At 37.5% G+C, this 23,289-nt stretch overlaps 1 protein-coding gene across 1 annotated transcript in view; it reads right to left on the bottom strand.

Annotated features, from left to right (window-relative positions):
- Positions 1-5,748: 5,748 nt before the first annotated feature.
- LOC140229052 (sodium/glucose cotransporter 4-like) overlaps positions 5,749-23,289 on the bottom strand; it is a 63,640-nt gene continuing 46,099 nt past the window's right edge. The window contains exons 8-13 of the mRNA XM_072309313.1: positions 19,162-19,263; positions 12,176-12,371; positions 9,128-9,252; positions 7,932-8,197; positions 7,153-7,351; positions 5,749-6,416 (exon numbers count right to left, since the gene is read on the bottom strand). Coding sequence (XP_072165414.1) covers positions 6,190-6,416; positions 7,153-7,351; positions 7,932-8,197; positions 9,128-9,252; positions 12,176-12,371; positions 19,162-19,263 — 1,115 coding nt within the window. The 3' untranslated portion in view covers positions 5,749-6,189. The remainder of the gene's footprint in view (positions 6,417-7,152; positions 7,352-7,931; positions 8,198-9,127; positions 9,253-12,175; positions 12,372-19,161; positions 19,264-23,289) is intronic.

The following is a 23,289-nucleotide window of genomic DNA, read 5'->3' as shown; positions in this document are numbered from 1 at the left end:
TGCAAAAAAGAAAGAAAGAAAGAAAGAAAAAAAAAGAAATACGCCAAATAATCGAAAACAAATGAAAAACCAAAAAACACAATTGATATCCATCACAAGCATTTTCCACATTTGAGACTATAACTTTCTATTCTATTTTTTAAAGGAACACTGACTCCACTACTTAGTTCGTATATTGTGTGTTTGCTATAGTACACACCACTGTACCTACAACCTGAAGGTTGTAGGATGTTGATCAACATCAAAAGCGTATTCGAATGTCAATGTGATCATTCACTAGCCGCGGTCACACTACCAAAACTTCGAGAACTTAAATTTTGAGAACTTTATCAATAATCTTCGAGAACTTCAACTTAGAAGAGTTTTGCCAGTATCACCTCGGCTTCTAAGCGTTGTATAATGCCGTGTTTAACCTTTTAACATATTATGTCAAAACAAATGAACAATTTGAACCTGGCAGTTATTCTTTTCTTTTCAGTCACATGAGCACAACAGTACGATCTTAGCGTTATCACTAGTCTGTCTATGCCACACTTTTGGCTTAAAATGAAAAAAAAAACAAAACAAACAAACAAACCCAAAACCACGATATAGACAGTACATTATAAACGCTGAATGAGATGTTTTCAAAGCCATCACTTATCAGGTATCTAAAAGCCATTTGAAACTACCAGTAAGAACTAGCTCTTTTATGTTTCGCATTATTTTGTTGCACATTTCAGAACAGTAAAAAATATTTCAAGAGACGTTTGCTCATAATAAAATATAAAATATACAGTATTTCTCTCAAGACACTCTCTGTTGCTTACAAATAAACGACGCAATGGTCATAACGCCTCGAATGTCAATGAAGATAAAAAAAATATCGAGCACCGTATAAGTATTCACAGGCAGTACTTTCTGAAGCATGGTTTGGTACATGATTTCAGAGGCTATAAACTTTTACGTCACGTTTACATTAGACTTTGTGCCTCCGCGACCGATAAATACCGTTCTCTTTTTTTTTTTTTTAATGCTTTTTGATTAGCTTGAACAGAGAAGGAAACATGAGTTACAAGAAAATCTTTAGTGACACTGAAAATATGAAGGGATGTACATATTGTGAACCAGGTCGTGTTTCCTATATAGTTATCTGTTTAAACATACTCAGTATAAGTCGCGTTCATGCGACGGCAACCCTTGGTATAAAGTAGTATAGCTAATTATACACAGCAATTTAGAACAGGGAAACAACATCCGATTTGGTGAACAGTATAAAATCTGTCGACAGGGAATGAGCCACACAAATAAAAAAGCATAGTGTGTCATATGAATTTACATACAAATGAAAAAAATCCAAAAAAGCACTACGCACGAAATGTTATCGAGTAACAGAAATTCAATAGCATAAAGTTTTCCCTTTGTACAATGTATATACTCAAATAAAAAGAATACCCCTGTAAGCACACCAGAATATTTCAAAATTTTTTTTTCTATTACAAACAAAGCATAGAAAAGGTGGTCCCTGGAAAGAATGACAAAAAAAAAAATACTCGATGTTTCGGGACATCATTATGCTAAACTATAAGAAATTTCGATACAGATAGAGATTTCCAAGAAATGTTCGCTATGGCGCCATGTATATGCCTAGTAATATCGCATTATCCGCCCAATAAGTCCACAGTGCATCTGGACATTGAGTGACGACGTTTTTACATGATTGGACATGTCTTTGACCCTTGACTTTTGTCTCACTGGACCAATATCTTTTACGACAGAATAATTTTGTGGTACTTCTAAGATACGGAGAAAAAAGTAAAATAATAGCATTTTCAGTTGACATTTGACCTTGGATCCCATAGCCAAAAAGTCTTTCTAGAGATTGTTTACACGGTAATACATACATGCTTACTCTCTGTTTCGCAAAATAATATACCTTCAGGCATTGCGGAGATATGGGGAAAAGAGTGAAATTTTAGAATTTGACCTTGACCTATTATCGTTCACGTTGAACGCGTGCATCCACAAGTTGATAGGTGCAGCTTCGTGCACTCACAGGGCCTACATAAAAATGCCAAGTTTCATTTCATAAGGTTTCAAAAGGTAAATGGAACCCCAAAATGTATGTGGATTGAGTAAACGCCGCAATATTAGTGGAACACATTAGGTGAAGTCTGAGGAAAATCGAACAATCCGTTCAAAAAGTTATGAATTCAAAAAGTTTGGGTAACGACACTGCTGGACAGGACAACGATAAAAAAAAAAACCAACTACAAGGAGCCCATGAAATTTTATTTTTAATTAAAAAGTACATGCTGGGCATTTACTCCTTCATTATGTCGTCTACAAAATCGATAACAGAGGAGAGGATGGACGAGAGGAAAGACAGACGGACGGACAGACAACCCGAAAACATAATGCCTTCGTGGAGGAGGCATAAAAATGCTAAAAATAATGTGCAGCAGCGTTGTGCAGCATACAGACATTAATATTTTCATTGGGACACTTGCTGACATAAACAGAGACAGAAGTAATGAATAAATGAACTCTAACAACATAAAATTTTATCTCATGGCCATACCAATATACCTTGTCACTGATCAATTGCAAGTTATCTCTACAAGCGCGATCCCATCTTTGAAAGACTAGCATCTAATTGCAGCTAAGTGGCTCCAACCGTGTGCTGTGAAGAGAGAGTACATAAACTTATACTCTTTTGTTGCGGGGAAATTGATGGGTTTTCGATGGATTTCAGAACACCAACAATAACAAAGACTTTGACGAAAACGTGGCACATTTGGTGTAGCTCTAATATATGATATAAAAAGGTCACTCTCCGTGAAAACAACAAAGTAATAAAGAAAAAAACAAGATTACTGAACCTAAGCTGCTTAACAATCTTTTCCTTAGAGCAGCTAAAGCACTAGAGGGAAAAACTACAATTACTTTATCACGCCGAATCGCCATAGTGTCACTGTAAATATTTGTGTCATGTCCAATTCAAAAACCTTTTCTTTTCTTTTTTATTGCGAAGTCTGGCAGGAATGTGCAAACATCAAACTTACTTCTTCCGTTCCCATCACACCTTTTTTTTTTTCTTTTTTTTTTAATCAAATTTCTCAAATGAACATCAAGCATTTCTTTTTACTTTTATTCTCTTTTATTCTCTCTTTTCTTTTCTTTTTGTCCATGACTAATTGTAATGAAAGACTTGTGGCATTAACAGAAATTGTCAGCTATACAGGTACCACCAAGAAAATGTAAAAAAAAAAAAAAAAAAAAATATATATATATATAACTTCGCTAGTCCCTGACTAACATGCAGGCAGTATGGTATCACATACACTGTGTAATGGGCTCGATAGTGCTTTGCGAATGCATTCACAATGTGTAACATCTGAACTCAGCACAGCAAGAATGCCCGGCCCTGTAGGCCCTACTACATTAATTTAGACATACAAACAACTGAAAAAAAAAAACAACTCGATGAAGTCTTGCATTATTTTGTACATACAATGTATAGATATTTGATATCAATTGCTGACTCAACATATACCTTTCTGACAAAACCATACAGTATACTGCAAGGGATTTTTTTTTTTTTAATGTCTGCTCATTCAAAATCATTGTTCAATGAGGCGTAAAAAGACTGCTCCCTTATGTGTTCTAACATGAAATTAACAAATCTGAAATTTTTCTACACTCTCAAAGAGGAATCCACCCCCAAAATAAATACACTTCAAAAAGGAAAAAATCGGATTAGAAATAAAAATTTCACATTTTTTTCGGAAAACATTTCTTGACCAGTCCTTTTGAATATTCAAATCAATAAGTTGACGATGTCATGCTCTCACAATTCTTTATCTATTTCATATACAGAAATGCCCAAAATCTAATATTTCAGCTGTGTAACTATAAAACTTGTCTAAAAATCATAAAGAACAAATGTTAATTCTGATATATCTTGGTATGGGAACATGCTCTTACTTGTATTAGCTAAAAATAACAATTTTTCCAAATTTCATATATGACATACATGAACCATTGTGAGGGCATGACATCATCAACTTACTCATTTGAATATTCATAAGGACTAGTCAACAAATTATTTCCAAAAAAAAAAAGCAAAATTTCAAAATGTCATATCTTCCTTAGTTCCTAGCAAATTTTTGTCATTTTTGTAATCGTTCTGTAGGGAATATTTTTCTCTTTCTTTGAAGTTTTTTTTTTCAGTTTTGGTTTTGGGTGGTTTTCTTCTTTAACAAGCCTGGGATGGACGCTACTGCATCAACTCGTCACAACTGAATATTTCTTTCTATTTCTGATGATACGATTTGCCAAGAAGTACACATATCCATCACATTACTTGTGATATTTATCTTTACACAACATACATACGAGGTAGAGGATTTCTTTTTCTTTTTGTTTCTTTTTTTTTTTTAACCCATGGACCCTCTTGCCAGCATATCACAATTATATCAAACTGCTGCAAAACATGCACAGCATGGTGGTCTCTTTATGACCCTCACTTCATGGGTGAAAAATTAGTCAGAATGAATGGAAATACACAAAAAAAAATTACAATCATGAATTGCTCCTCCTACCTGTATATTTTTTTTTCCTTTTCTCTTTTTCTTTCATTTACTATTGCTTCTTTCCATAAGATCCCAATGACAAGCAGTTTGTTAGGAGATTCAGTCAAGCTTGGATTCAACATTGGTCATAGGATTGATAGAAGCTTTGTTAAATATGTACTCTGTGAGACGTCATTTCAGTCATACTATATTTCCATAAAGCAGCGCTTTTTTTGTTTCTTTTTTTTTAACTCAGACATTGATGTTGACAAACATTATGACTTGTAAAAACGTCACACATACACGTAGCACATATATAAGATTACAGGGACATTGTACATTGCGATATATAATGAGTTGCTAGATATCAACATTTCCTGGAATGATGTTATGATTGTAGTCAAGATTTGTCAGTTGAAAAAAAAAAAGAAGGAAAAAAATGAAAGAGACAAAGTAAAATGTTTTCATGTACATCACAAGGATGTTCTCACAGCTGCACTGGAAGCACATCATAATGGCTTGACATTCTCACCCTTCACAGAAACAGACGAACATGTTAATAAGAACCTGGAAGTGGCAGAATAATGTGGAACAATGCTTCGTGCATGATAACTTTGGACATCAAACATTATTATAAAAAAGATAGAAGTAGAGCTCTGAAATATATACATTGTTTTCACCTCTTTCTCAATTCAAAAAATGAGCACATGCAAACACCCTTTCAAGCAAATGGGTATGCCTCTTGATAGTCACTTCATTCACATTATGTTTGGTACACTGACACAGAAACATGAAATGGCTTGTCTGGTTACTAGAGGAATATTTTTTAATGTACAACATCAAATTTCTTCCTCTTATTACACCAGAATCCCCTAATTAATGTTTCAGCTAGGGTAAGATAGACAGGGTACATTATCAAAACTAAAAGTTTCTTTTTGAGCTTCTGCACTACTGAGGTAATTTGTTGACATTTCTTTACAAGCTTGATATAAACTTCTCAAAGTTAAGGGAGAGCAAACAAAATTGTCCATTGCATGAAGATTAAATAGCCTAGTCTCTATAATAATGCTGTTACTATTAGTTTAAATGTGCTGATTGTTACTATGCAGGCTGTTACTCCACAAAATATTTCACAAGTCCTCCATTTATATTTTGACCACATGTCTGCCATCATTTTCATTGTATCACTGTATGATATTGATTTAGCCTGAGGTGATGTCAAATTTTCCCTTGATCTGTAAAGCAAATTGTAAATGTATAGTAAGAGTGACTTGCAAAACAAAACAAAACATACAACAGATAATGCCACATGATGTGAAAAATTATTTACAACAAAACATCCCTAATGGAGGAATAAGGAGATGAATCAATTGCCATCACTTGCATGAAACAATAAGATCATTTTGATTGCCTTCGTTTTGTTTTGTCAGCGCAAATATTTCTCTTTCTGTATTAGCCATGATAGGCATACATGTATAGGTCTTCAAAATATATCAGCAGCAAGACACACATACAGAAAGAGACAAATAGTATTGTAAAGCTGCTTGTATGTATTCAACCAGTACATGCAGCATCTATTTTATTTCAATTTTTTTGCAGGATACTGCTGTACTTGGGATGCTGAGATGAATTTGCATCAAGCGAAGAAGGCGTACAGAAAAATGCCTATCCCGACGACGAACAAGCAGGTGACGTTGAGGATGATCTTGTCGCGACGCCTCTCGATGACCTTTGCCATCTGCTGTTCCTCTCGATGCCGCAGCTGATCCTCCGTCATCGCCTCCGTGTTGGTGGAGAATCCGCAGAACCAGTCATAGAAGCGGCGCCACCACGCCACATCATGCACGTGACCTTGCGCATCACCTTTTTTGGAGGTAGGAGAGTAATCAGGGTAGTGGCGTGACTAACAAGTGACCATATCCAGGGGCGGATCCAGGAATTCTATAAAGAGGGGGCGCCTTTACATTTTTTTTTCTTTTTATTTCTTTTGTTTTAAAAAAAAAATAGGGGGGGCGCACCTGATGCACTCCATCCCCGGATCCGCCACTGATATCAAAACCTTTTCAGTGGACACTAAACACGAGCAGACACAAGTACTTTACACAACACTTGAAATCACAAGCGCATCTCTATGGATGATTGATAAGAATTTGCATATTCCAAAGTTACCACACAAAATATACATGCCTTCATATTCCTTACGATATTATGTTGTAAGGAATATAAAGGATTATGATATTATTATAATCATATACTAGTATGTTACCATTCTGGTCTTATCTAAAATTCTACATGTGATTTGAGTGGGACAGAATTTCTCATTAATGTTAGAAGGCATATGCAAGCTTACAAGACTTGTGAGTCCAAAATCTTTCTTGTTCTGAAATGTAGAAGGGAGATAAATCAGGTATTTCATAACCATTTGATGTCAATACCACTTACTCCAGAAATCAGAGAGACTCAAATGTTTGTTTGTTTGTCTTTTTTAATTGCATTGTGTAATATCTTTGCAGTCAGAGAATGAGCAGTCAGAGAAAAAAACACACCCTATTCATTCAAAATATGGCTAGGGCCTATAATTCTACAAGTCTGGTCTTACTTTCGCGGTTCATGGTCTGGTCTTCCACATCGCCGTTCTCAGCCGAGTACGGTGGAGGTTGCTCATTCCTCATCTCCAGTGTTTCGTATTTGTCCTTGGACTTCACACTGGCCGCTGGCCTCTCGGCATTCTCGTCATATTTCATGATGTCTAGTCTCTCCTCCAGGCTGTATCGCGTCCAAAAGGTCAAACGATACAGCTGCAGCATACAATAAAAAATTATGAGCACATGTAATCACTGTCATACAGTTATTGGGTATGACTGACACCTGAGCCTCCTAATCAGTCCACAGCCCCCCCCCCCCCCATCACACACTAAAAATTGGTCCACATTCCCTGCTTTGGTGGATCCCATACCCACCCTCCCCTCGTGGAGTATCTCTCTTCATTCGAATCTGAATCCTTACATTTTTTTTTTATCAGACATTTCAAATTATCCAAGCTTGATGAGCAATCTGCTTTATACAGGAAATGGTGGTAATAATTGCCGTATACATGCAATATATTAAGTGAACTCAACCCAATTTTTTGTGAATCACAATTTTCAGCAAATTTCGCTAGTGGTTGAATTTGCGATTGTGGAGGACAGTAATGAATGGAGAAATGTATGCATGTACGTAGAATTCATGTGGGGATCAGAGTTCATATTTTAATATGTTGATAAATTTGTGAATAGCATCCGACTTGTGAAATTGGGGAAAATAAAAACCCTGCAAAATATATGGTGTATATAGTTATAGAAGTGGAAGAATGTTCATCTGACAGTAATTCTGACTTACATATTCCTTGGGGATGGGTTTTGTGGCGAAGCTGATGATGACGATGGCCAGAATAGACACAAGGTAGAGGATGAGGGCGAAGTACATGTAGTGTATCATGACGGCACGTGCGGCAAGAGGGCGCGAGTCGTGCTCCCCGCACAGGGGGGACGGGTAGACAAAGTCGAGCACCATGCGAATCATGCCCACCACAAAGCCGCACGTCAGTCCCCAGAAGGCTCCCTTCTCGTTGATCCGCTCACAGAAGATTGCCACAGTGAATAGACCTGTCCAATTGGGTGACGACAACCAAGAAAAAAAGGATACACACAATATTATCACACAATTGTAGATCGCTCTATAAAAAAAAGATATTAACAACAAAAGTAGGATCTCTCTTCCGTCATAGGCTGGTGAAGTCATGTGGAACATTGGACAATGTTTTCAACAAATATCTCTCGGAAAAATACAGCTTCACATGATGTCTTGCTATTACACTTTAATAGCATAAAATCTGAGTACATTGCATGCTCCTAGAATTACTTCAAGAATTATGAAAATTTGGGTCAAAGACCTGAAATCAAAGACCTTTTTGCCCATGACCCCATAACATGAACTCTATTCAGTTTCTCTTGAGTAGGCCAGTCACATAGGTAGATAGCTTAATATGTTTCTGCACTACACTTCGTTATAAATTCTAATACTAAAATGAGACTTTAACACTTACGATTATACTGACATGAAAATTGACACCCCCCAAAAAAAAAGAAAAGAAAGAAAAAAAGAAGCCTTAATCAGCATCCCTTACTAATCGACCTAGATGATGTAGGACAATAACAGGAGGAAAGCCTGAAGATTTGTGAGGTACAGAATTCTACACAATGTACTGCATAAGCTGTTATTTTTGCGTACACATATTTTCGCGAATGAGGAGGTCACGGACATTTTTGTAAGATATGCTGTTTTCACGAATTGACAAGAAGCTGTCGAAAGTGCACTATTACACCAGCGCATGGGCGACATTTTCACATGTTGTTCAATTTGTGCTCCAACAGTAATTCGCAAAATTCGCAAAAATAACAGCATATAATTATACAGTACATCAAAGCTTTCCTGGAAAAAAGGAAAGACATCAAATCAAAGGTCAATGTGACGATACAAGTCATGACAACAGCACACACTCGGCAACAAAATGGAGCTTGAGGTTTAGCACTGACCAGCTATGGCTGGAGCGATATATGCAGTGACTTGTTGGATGTAGTGGAAGAGCTGACCGCCCTGACCGCTCATGACAATGGGAACCCACAGGACACTGATGACCACTAGGATGATCACAAAGACTCTGTTGGCATGGAAACAGGAAATGATGATACAATATGAATATGGTGGAGTCATTAAGGAACCAATAATTGCAATAAGAGCAAAATTGTAAAAGTATGTTTTATGATAGACAATTGGAAATAAGCGCCCAAGCACTTCTTCACACACCCAAAACAAACACGTCATATTACGGGGGCAGATCTTCTGCAGTTGCTGGACCTAATCTTTGGAACAATCTCCCACAAAGCATTTGACATGCACCCAATTTTGCAAATTTCAAATCCATTCTTAAAACCCACCTTTTCTTCTGTCCCATTTTGTTTATTACTGTATCTATTATGTTAATTGTTTACTTGTTAGTCATTTGTTTGTTTGTATTTTGTATCTGAATTGTACAGTGCATAGAGAAGCATGTGCATATGTGCTTTATAAATGTAGTATTATTACTTATAAACCTTGATAGAGAAAGCAGTTTTGAATGAAAAATGGTGCATTAAAAAGGAATGGATAAGTGAATATCTGTGTAAAATGACAGGAATAAGACAGCTATAGACACACAAACATCATTGCACATTATATTTTATTGAAGTGGTCACGTCATAGTCTTTTTACCTCTGTCTCTGATTTTGCTGATGCAGTCAAACCTGTCTTAGCAGCCACCTGTCTATAGTGGCCACCTGCTAATAGCAGCCAATTTAAAAAGTTACTGTATTATAGACTGTTTAAAGTGGTCACCTACATAACATGGCCAGCAACCACTCATTTTGTATCTTGTAGGGGATATCTAACCACCTACAGTGGCCACAAAAAATATAGCTCAACCATTAAATCAGTCATGACTAAATTAGCTTTTACGTTTTACTCTTTTACATTTTTTTGAATTCTACAGAGTCCTATCAAAAGAACAGAAGTAGGCTAAAAGAAAATCTAAAATGAAGTGACTTCTACAAAAGATCCCCATAATATAGCTGCCCATGCAAACTTATTTGCTTTTTTTTTAAAGAATAACATGCAGTATTTTATACCATTATACTATGCAAGTGTTGAAATTCAAAAAGGCCATCGACCTGTCTATAGTGGTCACCTGTCTATAGTTACTATAGTCTATAGCTACTTTTGTCGTTTCCCTTGGGTGGCCGCTATAATATCGACAGGTATGACTGTACAAGTTGTGTATTTCAAAAATCTGGTGCACCTGTGCTAATGCATTCAAACAAATACACATGGTTTCTCTTTCTCTCTTCTTTCTCTCTGGGGGGGGGGGGGGGGGGGGGGCTGGTTCATCTGGCTTAAATGGTCTCCATTAATACACATCATTTCATTCTAGCCTCATTGGTAGCCACTGAAACTCTGGAATTACATGACTGTATATGTTGAATATTGCACGAGGCTGTTATTTCTGCGAATTTTGCACGTCAGCTGCTATTTGCGAAAATATTGATCCCGATATGAATGTGATATGCACATTACATTTCTCTGTTCAGTACTGTACTCGACAATCAAGGATTTAACCACTTGCAAAATTGTTGTAAAGTCTGGATTCATGAAAATTCAGACTTGCTGAATACACGGGGTATACAGTATCTCTTGACGTCACTGCTCACGACATAAAGATTTTGATCCCTGCTGCATTAGTCATGTGATTGCATAATGACCAATCATGGACAAGCATTTCTATCATGCATTCAAATCAGTTTAGAGAGCAAACTAAACTTCAGTGCCATTCACACACTAGAGTTCCAATTCATGAAGCATATTTTGATACCATAAAGTGCACATGCTATGGAAGACGTCAGGGCAGTGGCCACTCAACTGTGATATTCTATAAACTCTGTTTGTTGCCGAAGTAATAAAATATGATTGTGTTTATCTACAAGAATAACAAACGCCTTTATGAAGCAGGTCTTAGATGGGCTCTGGTGCATGAACTTGGAACACCAGCTGTGAATCACAATGGAAGATTCAATGATGAAATGTAGGTATATGAAACTTGTGCACAAATCGATGTACTCATGAGTAGCTTGACTGTAATGTGTGTGTGTCTAATCCTGGGTAGCAAAACAAAAAGTATAATGAAGAATATATATATATTTAATATACAGTTCGACCTCGATTATCCGGCCATGTCGGGACCGGCGCTCATCCGGATAAGCGAATTGGCCGGATGTGGGAGACACAATGTTAATGTATATGGCTGCCGTCCAAGCTGCCGTCCCAGTGCACTGGCAGCTAGGCAGGTAGCGTTCCCCGCAACGGTGGTGTAATCTATGCTAGCCTGCGCAAAATAATATTGTAGTCCCTTCTTCACAAAAATAAAGTATATCTTTATGTGAAAATCATACATGTTTTACCTCAATAGATATTGAGAAACCTATCATGCACATCTTATGAAATTAGTGAAATAGATCCATGAAAGTCACTGTTTTTTCTCAATTTTTGGATGAAGAAAAAAAAGTCCTTCACTGCGTGAACGCGTCCGGATAATTGAGATTTCCGGATAAAAGGAGGCCAGATAATCGAGGTCGAATTGTAATCATATATATGACATTATGTGTATGTGCGTGTATGTGTGTGTGTAAGCAGATAGAAAATTTGAGAGAGATACATGTAGAAAGGGACAGAGAGTACATTCGAGTTAACTTTTTGCAGGCGCAAATGACACGGTTTATTCACCATTTTTTTCTTCTTTTTTGGGGGTCAATGTGCCTCTTTTTAATTTGTGTTTCTTTATAGAAATGGGACCTACAACAATATGGAGTAGAACAAACTTTACAAGGTAATATCAATATTCCTGTATCTCCAAGCATTATATTCAAGCGACATTAATGATACAATGTTTTTGTTAAAGACTGAAGGGAGCCTTTTGGCTAATATATAGAATAAACATTTATGGGTAAGGGGTCAAATGATTACAAATAGATGAAATATTAAGTGAAAAAATTTACCTCCCCACAATCATGAGCTCCAGCTCATATTTCTTTCTCCGCTTTTTGTCAATCTGGGCCATGTCGTAATCGTTGGGGAACTTGCGGAGGTGACGCCAGATGTCCATGGTGAAGATGGTGGAGCCGCTGTTGAAGATGGATGTCAGAGAACTCATGAGGGCGCTAAGCATGACGGCAAGCATCAGGCCCCGAACACCTGGGAGGTGGCAACAAAACGCAGCTGAATAATTAACCCTCGACTTCGTTGTGGTTATCCTTCTCTTCATTATTGATAGTAAAGAGGCAAACACATGCATCGCATTTTAATCAATTTAGACACAGCTGCCTGAGAAGTATTTGAATATCTCTTGTAACATAGGCCTACTTTCCAAAATATGAAGTGAAATCAATTACTGCTTTGGAATAATTGAAGGGATAGGCAAACATGCAAAATTGAATGTATGACAATCATAATTACAACTGATACATCACACACGACATCCTGTGTTCACAGTAGTTTGTTGTGCAGTCTGAGAAATGAATATTAATCAATACCTGTAAATGGGTAAGCATACGAACTGATGCACCAAATCCGCTTAACAGCAGCCCGCAGGTTGACACGGCAAGCAATGCAATTTATCACTGATGATCAAATTGACCTTCATCCTATTTTTTATATCACTGTAACATACAGATGAGGGTCCAAGTGTGCGGTTAAGCATAGTCTTGTGGGGTCTCAATTCGCATCATGATTGTTCATCATGTATTGTCCATTATTTTTGTCTTGGGGTTTTTCTTTTTTCAATACATGGAATTGAATAAGCCAGTTCGGAGTTAGCTCATGGGCACATTGGTACGAATGACCTTTCTTTTTTCTCAGTTGGTTAGGGGTACTTCACTCGTTTTCAGAGCGACATTATGCATAAGCTTTACGTAACAATTTATGGGATTCATCAATCCCGTTCAAACAAAGAATAAACTTGCGCAGACCAGATGAGCAGAATGATCTGTCAATTCACACTTGAGAAAGCATCCATTTCATTATTTTGCATTGGATGTATTGACAATCTCTTTCTATTGATACTGCCAAATACCACTTTTGCTGTCAGGTGGATGTGCTGGCAAGCGGCATTTATAAGGATTACATGAATAATCATTACATGACAGATGCTTATCCCAGTAAATTTAAAAACCGACATGCCTGTTGGCTGGCTTATTGAACTGAAGTTACATGTTTGTTGCACTAAGTGACTATCAAATGGATACCCAAAGTGGGACTGGATAAGCATAGAAACTGATGCGCCAAACACCACCAGAGGGCAGCATGCAGTTTTGCAAGCCAATCGATACAATTGCCCACAGCTGATCATATTGACTTAATCCTATTTGTTCTCATTGTAATGGATACATGAACATCCCACAAACAGATGCACTGCTTATTTACTGCCTGGATGAATGCATTGTAGATGATAATTATATGGATGAATGCATGAAAAGGCTTTTCTAACCCATGATACAGCACTTACAACAACAACAACAACAACAACAACAGAAATAATAGCAGTTGAACAAAAAGGTGGATTTCAGTTTGGTACCACTGGGTTCCAAAAACCACATCATTAATAGCTTGGATGTTATGGAAAAACAACAAAAACAACAACAACGATGACGATGACAACAACAACAACAACAACAACAACAACGACAACTAATACTGCAACACACAAACCACAGGAAGAATTGTGAGGAGATTGCACCTTAATCACCCCCATAAAGTCACATGATATGCAACAGTGACTGAAACATGTATTACTACTTTTGAAATATGTGAAACTCTGCCATTTCATATCTTCAATGTTTTGCTTTCTTTCTTTTTTTTCTAAAGTTTGTAGACACTCCTACTTGTTTGATTTCATTCTATATATATATATATATATATATATATATATATATATATATATATATATATATATATATACTGTATGTAAGGAGCATGAGTTACTCTTTAATAAAGTACATTGCATGCCCTTTTTTCATCCAGTTCAATGGTTATGTACTTTGTTTCTTTTGGCAATGGATATTCAGCACTAATGATAAACACACAACTTGACACCAACCTGGCCATAATCTGGTCATGAGCTCTGAGATCACATGATATTTTGTTGTACCATTTTGAGTCAAAACAACATCTGAATTAGCAGCCAGCCCTGCACACCTATCAATGCATAGATTCAAACCTTGTAAAAGGCACAGCAGTATGCTGAGGGCTGACATGGTGTAGTTTTGGTGGTAAATGAGTATTTCTAACTTTTCTAAAATAGACATGAATTGTGTAGTATTGGTATGATTTGGTAATATATTGTACAGTATCTTCTATGAAACTTATGGTATACAGTATATATTCTTCTTTTTTTTCAATCAAAAAAAAAAGCAAACTATTGCCAAAATAAAAAAAAAACAGAGTAACAGCTGGCATCTCTGACTACTGGGAAACTGATTTTACTTGAGCTATGCAAGCACTCTGAACATTGTCTGATAAACCACATGCCCGCCCTTGATATCTTGAAAAATCAATCACATTTCATATCTTCAAAAACACACACAGAAAGAGCTAGAAATAAAGATATACACAGTATAATTTCGGGCTTGTGCAAAGACAATTTCTCACTAACATAATGGATAAAATAATGACAGTCTTGTCCTTGGTCTGTATGGTACATCTTAAATGTGGTTCTGCCAGCCTGCTTAGAAATAATTGTGAAACATAATGTATTCACATTGCTTAATCTACACTGATTATAATGAACCAATAAAACATCAACTTTTATTACACGTTTTGCAGAGTGAATTCAGGGAAATCGCTATCCAGCACCTTGCACACTATTCCACACAACCAAGTGCAGAGCCTACATGTTCCAATAACATGCACCTAAAGATGTAAACTACTAATGAAGAGTACTGATATATATGAAGTATCTCTCTATCAGCAACAGAAGTAGCACTTGTCTGAAAAGATGACATATTTTTCACTTTATCCTTTTATTGATAAACATGAGGTATTGACCTGCACAACATATGGTGGCAACCAGCTGATCAAAGTGGATCTGTTGATACACCTGGAATGGCGCCAATATTTGCATTGACCCACATGACGACATGGCTTAATCATCGCTACATAACTTGAAGTTGTATAGCATTGAGATTGTTTTCATTTTCAAAATAATATAATCTTGAATGAGGAATGAGCTGTAAACAGAATTTGATTGTGAAATTTGATCATTTTTTAAAGATATTTTCATTAACCTCCTTTTTAAAATTTTCAGGAGTCCAGAGAGAGAGAAAAAAAAATCCCCTTGTAGTTTTTAAAGAAATTTCTGAGGGAAAAGTCAGATACACCCCATTTTCAAAAACCATTCTTGGGCCAGATTCTGTCATGTGTAAAGTTCCCCTTTAGAAGAGATTTGTGGAAAATGCAGGACTAGAGGCTCTCATCAGACAGAAAAATAAAATCAACAACATAAATGAAAACAATAATCTGTAGATCAGATTTGGGTGGATGTCTGGAACACTGGCGATTTGTAAGACTGAGCGCTTTTAATCTACTGCTTTCTTGGCCTATCTGTTCTTACAATTTAAGCCTAGGGTTCTCTCTTTGGTTCCTTGATTTTACCTTCTGTGACTAATGCTCTTTAATCTACATTGTAAGAGTGCCAACAGCATGCACTGGAACTCCCATGACCAATTCTGTCTTTTAACCCGTTGAGGACGAGTCCAGAGTATACTCGGGCAAGTGTCTACGGGAAATGCGTGTTGTAGCAAAATCAAACCGTCCTCAACGGGTTAAGTCCGACATTACATCATCTCCACTGGTATGTCACTTTTTGTCCAAGTTTATGCCCCAACTAGGTATGATGAGAAGGCCATTATGTAGCTACAATGGAATTTTCTTTAGAAAGGGGATTTGATTGTTACCAAACATACCCACCAATTTGCTCAAAGAGTTACAAATATTGAATGGAATGGAAAATCAAAGCAATGGCAAAAAAAAAAAAAAAAACAGAAACAAGGAAATGACATAAAGAATAGATCAGAAATTTGACAAACAAATTATGAGTACATAAATAAATACCCCTGGTACATACATTAATAAATAAATACATAAAAAAAGACTACAAAGAATCAATTAAAATGTGTAAATTAAGCTACCTACGTGTAGTTTATTTTGGTCAACTGATCCATACAATAAGCTGCATTTTTTAATTGCTACAAATGATCACTTTCAACATAATCGCCGCCAAAACAAGATAACTGATTATGACCACTGACACCTAATCATATTTGATTCATAATTCCAGAAAAGAAAAACTCAGCCTGGAGCATTGCATTGTGGCATGCCTGACCAGTGACCAGTGACCGATGACCTTAATGGTCATCAGCTATCGTGCACTCCACAGCAATGGAAGGTTCAAACTCAGCAGCCTTCGGAATAAAAACTGCACTTTTGCTGCACTGTCTTGCCAACTTGCAGACAAATAGAAAGCGTACAGTCACCTGATGCAAGTAACCAGATACTTCAAGTAGAAGTACTAAAGTCTTATGGTGATTAGTCTCACTGGTAGCCTTTGACCAAACTTTGAATGCTAGCTGTGAAGGGCACTTTCTGTGACAACTGGGAACAGGAGAGGGGTTGTTATTGTTCACACTGTCGGAGGATTAGCAGAAGAATGCGAGGTGAACAACGGGATACCAATGAGTTACAAAGGTCTGAAAGCCTGATAAGGTAGGCATTGTGGACAAAATGGGGGCGGATCTTTATCCTCTCTCCCAGACCTATACCTGGTCTTTGAGCTTACATGAAGATATTTTTGTCTCCGTGTTGTTGTACGAATATGTCTCCCTGTCATGCAATTCCTTGTATACAAACATTAATATTTCCTTTTCATAAGTATTTGATTTCTCTCAACTTGTATCAGTTGATAGTGCATCCTTGAGCTTTCTACTAATACAAAGTACAATGGATGTTTTTTTAAATAAAATCACCTTAAGCATTTTTGCACCCTTTGCAAGTAGGTTCTATCATTAAAGTAGGTTCTATCATAAATGCATAAAAATGTCTTCCTTTTAATACTTGCATTCAAGAAAAAACAAGGTGGGGTGGATTACTGGAAGCAGAGTGCAAGCAGCTATCCTTGCACGGTTTGTTTTCTAAATGGTTTGTTTTCTAAATGGTCATTCTTGCCATCACTGTGAATAGTTTGGGCTCACTAGACAGTTTTTTTTTTGTCACCAGCTTCAGCATTGTTTTGGCTATATATACCTCTTGTCTTAAAAACAGTGTTACTGGTGACTTTCGTCTTGAATAAGCATATGGTGAAGATGACAAAGATGGCGATGTGTCCTTTGTATATCATAAATAGAACATATAGTGCATAAACATGCCCTCCTTTTAACCCGTTGAAGACAAGTCCCGAGAATACTCGGGCAGGTGTCTATGGAAAATGCATTTATAGCAAAATCAAATCTGTCCTAAATGGGTTACGACTTACATTCAAGACAAAAAAGGGTGGGGTGGATTATTGGAAGCAAAGTGCATGCAGGTAGCTGTCCTTCGGGTTTGTTTTCCAAATGGTCATTCTAGCCATCACTGTGAATAGTTTTGCTCACTGGGTAGGCTTCTTTTTTCCAATAGCTTCAGCACTGTCTTTGCTATGATATGCCTCTTGTCTTAAACACAGAGTTACTGGTGACTCTTGTCTTTATAAGCAAGTGGTAGAAATAATTATTTGTTATAATGTATGTTCAAATAAACACATTGAATTGAATTGGCATTTGTCTGTTGTAAGCATAGAATGTACATAATGTGGTGGAAATAATTGCATGTCTCAAACTTACTCTAAAGTCATAGCTTGAGCACCAACAAAGGAGGAAAATATATTTTGACTTGGAGACTACCAGTGATGTATCCATTTGAATCTCATTTTTTCTTCCATACACTAACGGGAAACACTTCTCTTATGATGTTCTATGAATTATGGACTATGAATGAAGCACCACACTGATCACAATCTCAACCCAAAGATGCTTGGTTTGAATTAAAGACTTTGTTTTTCTAGTCCCCCCCCCCCCCCCATCCCCCACAACACAACAATATCAAAATCAAGGCCATAACCTCTATCACTCACATATGACCTTCACGCTAAGCCATAGATCAGGCTGAAAGAAACTATGGTAGCCAGCAATCAAACAAGACAGCTTGGCCACTTTGGCTCAGTGTGTTACAGGTGTGTCCGTAAACAAACTTGCCATTCCCCATAATCCACTGTGAGCACATTTGGCTGGTACCTTCAAAGTTGCTTGAACTTGAATTATTTTTTTCCAATCTCAGTAAAAATGTACAGAATTTCATATATTACATGAATATATGTGGTTGCTGCTGAGATTTTAATTGACAGTGATGACACTAAATATTTTGATTAACCTGTTGAGGAAGGACTGATTTTGCTTCAACACACATTTCCCATAGACACCTGCCCAAGTATACTTGGGACTGGTCCGCAACAGGTTAACAAAACAACACATACCACCAATGATAAACATCCATGATGATAATGGTGATGTTGATGATGATTACGATGATAACAACGATAATAATAATAATCATCATCATAATCATCATCATCATAGTAATAATAATACAAAAATGATAATGAAAAAAGGGAAAAAAGGTAAATGACATTAATGGTGACAAAGACGAAATACATTGATTATAGTTCTCAGCAATTTATTAGCAGTACGCCTAATTATCACAATAGCAGCAGCAATAATGGTCATGTGTAAGACGTTTCACAGCTCACTCATGTCTTTGGCCAGATAATAGTGATGGTGGAATACTTTCGTATGGTTGTTTAGTCAATGTTGCTGCAGTTTTGCAGTGGCGGGGAGAATGTGCTGGTATCATTAGCAGCCACTATCATATTCTTTTGAGAGAATGATAGCCATAGACTTACCTGAAGGTAGAACATGCATGACCAGGAGTGGGTAGGCCAGGTTGGAGCAGCCATCTTTGGCACCACAGATCTCTTCACAGTTGTCAGTGCAGGCAACAATGTCTGGGAGTGGAAGGGTTAAATACTGAGATGAATATCGTACAAAGGGTGACAAAACATTTGCTCCTGTGACAATTAATGTGGTCTTATTTTCTCCAAGGACTTAGGGTTAGGGTTTATGTTGTGATATTGAGGTTTTAGGTTTATTTTGATGTGAGGAGTATGTGGGAGGATTATGTTTGAGGGTAGAACTTATGTTTGGCTCAGCGTGCAGATATTTAATGGGAGCAAGTGTCGCAGGAACAAATGTCACGGAACACGTGAAAAGATCGGCCCATTGAAAGATGTGATTGCTATTGTATCACGAGTAGTCTCAATTCAGACACAAAAGGGATAGGCCGTAAAAGTCCAGACCATGTATGCTAAAGGCTATGTACAACCCAGTGGCCTTCAAGCAAAATCCTCTCGAGATCATACATTTAACATTCACTGAAAAATAGGCACAGGTTAATGGTTACATACAAATACAAGAAATAGATAGATAGATAGATAGATAGATAGACAGACAGATAGTTAGATAGATAGATAGATAGACAGATACAGTTGAACCTCTCTTATCCGGCCTCCCTTTATCCGGATCTCTCTATTATACGGACGCAATCTCGCCGTGATTTTTTTTTTTTTTTTTTTTATAATTACGGGAGGAAAGGGGGATTCCCAACTCCTCGAGAACTCCTACACAAACACACATGAATTACATATTACTTCCAATATTAGCATACACCTCTATTTTGGGGTCTGTTACTGAGTGTAACAATGAAAAGGTTGCAGTATACACATTACTACATGTGGTACTACAATGGGCTACATCAGTACATGTGTATGTATATGTACATGTATTAAGCATTGAGTCTCCCGTATCCGGCCAAATCCCTTATCCGGATGAGCCCCGGTCCCGACTTGTCCGGATACGAGAGGTTCAACTGTATATAGATAGACAGATAGATAGAGAGACAGATAGATAGATAAATATAGACAGATAGATAGATAGATAGATGGATAGGTAGATAGATAGATAGATAAATAGATAGATAGATAAATATAGACAGATAGATAGATAGATAGATAGATAGATAGATAGATAGATAGATAGATAGATAGATAGGTAGATAGATAGATAGATAGATAGGTAGATAGGTAGATGGATAGGTAGATAGAGAGAGCGGGGGAGAGAGAAAGAAAGACAAAGAGAGAGACAGAGATATAGACAGACAGAGACAGGGAAGGATTTATAGGGAGACCGGAAAAATAGAGGGAGAGGGGAAAGAGATATCAGATTATTGTACTTGTAGCAACTTGCAATACAGGACGGTAAAGTGTACTGTGTGATCAGTACACACATAAACATACTGATGCTCCTGCTCCTGAAACTGGATCTTGACCTTTGACTCTTCACATCTATGATTTCATACAAATAATTGTTTACACACATATCTGTTCTCTTCACCAAACAATGCCACCAGTAAACACTCACAGCTGAAGTTAATCTGGCTGTAAAAGTTCTGGCTGTAACATGTAATTTTCAGCCAAAGTACAAAGATCCTTAACAGTGACATTCCATCCCTATCTTTAATGTAAATGATTGTACATTTGCTTATATCCATGCAAACAAGTTAAATGACCACTGGGCACTTCTCATTGAAATAATGGGTGGAAATGAAGGTTTTCACTACAATGACCTCAAACCTTGATCCCACATCCCATAATGCAATAATTGCCTCTCTATTTCAATCCTGCCTGAAGTGATGGCACAATAGTCAAAATGGACCTTTCAGCCGATGTCCCATGAACCTAACCTCAAGAAATTTGCCCTAAATGTAATCATTTAAACTCCATCTCATGCTGTATGCCTGAATCCTCATGAAAATTAAATGAGAGCTTTTCTGTAACAATCGTGCACCACGCTCACAAACCTTACTCGGTCAATGGCCTGCCATCTTTGCAGCCATGTTTTGCTCTAACGCACCACCGGGCACAAACCGATCAGTGAATTGCAAAATGCCCCAGAATACTGAAAGCGTCACACATGATTCCACTCCTCACAATACAGCTTGCAGTGCACGAGGACTAAATGGTAGTGCTCCATAGTGATTTTGGGGTAAATTCTGAATTTATGTCCAGGTTGTGTCTTCAAAAAGCCATGCCACCCAGACCTGAGAGTGTGGCACATTCGTATGAATGACTCAGTCAACAGGCTGCTATCTTTCCATATACTTTGCTAAAATGCACCACTGGGCACAAACTGATTGATTAATTGCAATATGCTACAGTATATCAAAAGCATAATTTAATTAATCACAATATAGCTTACAGTCCATGGGACTGAAAAGTGGTGTTCCATAGTTTATTTTGGAGTAAAAACTCCAGCCTGGAGTTTCTCTCCAGGCTGGATCTTCAAAACTTCATGCCTCCAAGACATGTTAACGAAGCTATGTGTACCATGTAATCATGACCACTAATACAGTTTCGTGGTGTGTTTTGGGGTTGTGTTTGGAATATCAATCATGTGCACGTAAAAAGGTTATGGCTCTGCCATGAGGGTTACATCATACCAAAGCATACATCTTCGTCATACTGCACTTTTAGCATAAACACTGTTAAAAGGAGTTACATGGCTTTGAAAATCATATTTTTTTTTCCAAATGTACTGATGTTTTGATGCAGCCTCAGAATAATGTGGCACACGGGGGTCTCACACCGACGCATACATGTCAAAGACTTAAATTGCGTAAAAAGTCTGGGTGGACAAATGGACGAGGTGGAGATGTGTGGATGGTTGGATGGGTAAATGGACAATCACAAGACATCATGCCTCTGGCACCTACAGTGGTGATTGCATAAATATCTGAGCACTGATATTTCTAGAAGTCAATATTTATTAATCCGTTGAGGATGGATTGATTTGGCTACAACAGCACATCCCATAGACTCTTGCCGGAGTATACATTGGATTTGTCCTCAAAAGGTTAATAGATGATGCAAGCTTGGGGCCGGGATGTACTATTAGTGTTCCTTGCCCCTCTGGTCTGTAGCCCCCCCCCCCCCCCCCCCCCACCTGCACTTCATTCCCAGACCAGCATGCACATATAATTCCTTGACCTACACAACTCACAAGCAGAAGTTTAGAGAAGTTTTCCTATCTCTTGGCAAGAGTCAGGAAGCTGTCTGAAAGGACTGTTTTTGCTTCTTTCCTGATTGGACATGACACAACAGGAAAGACGGACAGGGATGAATCCCTTTACTCACCAAATAGTTACAACAGTGGGCATTCCATCCCACACCCTGGGTGCCTCATAAGCAGATATGTACATGGTCCTGACCAGTGCTGTATATAAAGAGAGTCTGGCCAACTCCGTTTTCGGCTTATGAGTTACGAAGCTTGTGATTGGTCAAAACGGGTCTCATGATCTTCGTGGAGCCATGTCATTACCAAAGTGCACTCATATGCAGTGCCCATTGTTCACTACCCCTCATTTGGTGGGTTTTTATTATTACGTCTGAGCGTACACGCTAACCCTGTAACACGTAATACTTTGGGCAACAACATGGCGTCCAATATAGTACCATAGTTGTCCAGACTTTCTTTATATAAAGCACTGGTCCTGATGACTATCAATCCCCTGATCACGATAGTTAGGTTGACGCAACGTTCTGATATTAATGATTACCAAAGACTTAAACTTTGATAATTAGCTTGTAGTTTAAATTATGGCACACATTTACATGACACCTAATCTTCAAGAATAAACTTTTGAGTGAGAGTCCCACTTGATAATTCATTCACAGGACTGAAAGAAAAGCATACACACAGCACTGCGGATGTGCGACAATAAAGTGCTTTGCAGCATGCACTGGAGGTTGACCAAGAATCTAAGGAGAATACGGTTCACAGAGAGGTCTCGCTAACTTTCTAATTCATTGATTATCATGTTCACAAGGCGCTAAACTAGAAGTGGGGATGCCCATGGCTTGAGAATAGAGCATAAACCCTAAGATGTCCTATGGTTCCAATCAACTAATCTTTAAAAG

This window comes from Diadema setosum, chromosome 5 (assembly GCF_964275005.1).
Source record: "Diadema setosum chromosome 5, eeDiaSeto1, whole genome shotgun sequence".
In the NCBI taxonomy this organism is placed as follows: Eukaryota; Metazoa; Echinodermata; class Echinoidea; order Diadematoida; family Diadematidae; genus Diadema; species Diadema setosum.
This window is presented reverse-complemented; position numbering and strand designations above follow the sequence as displayed.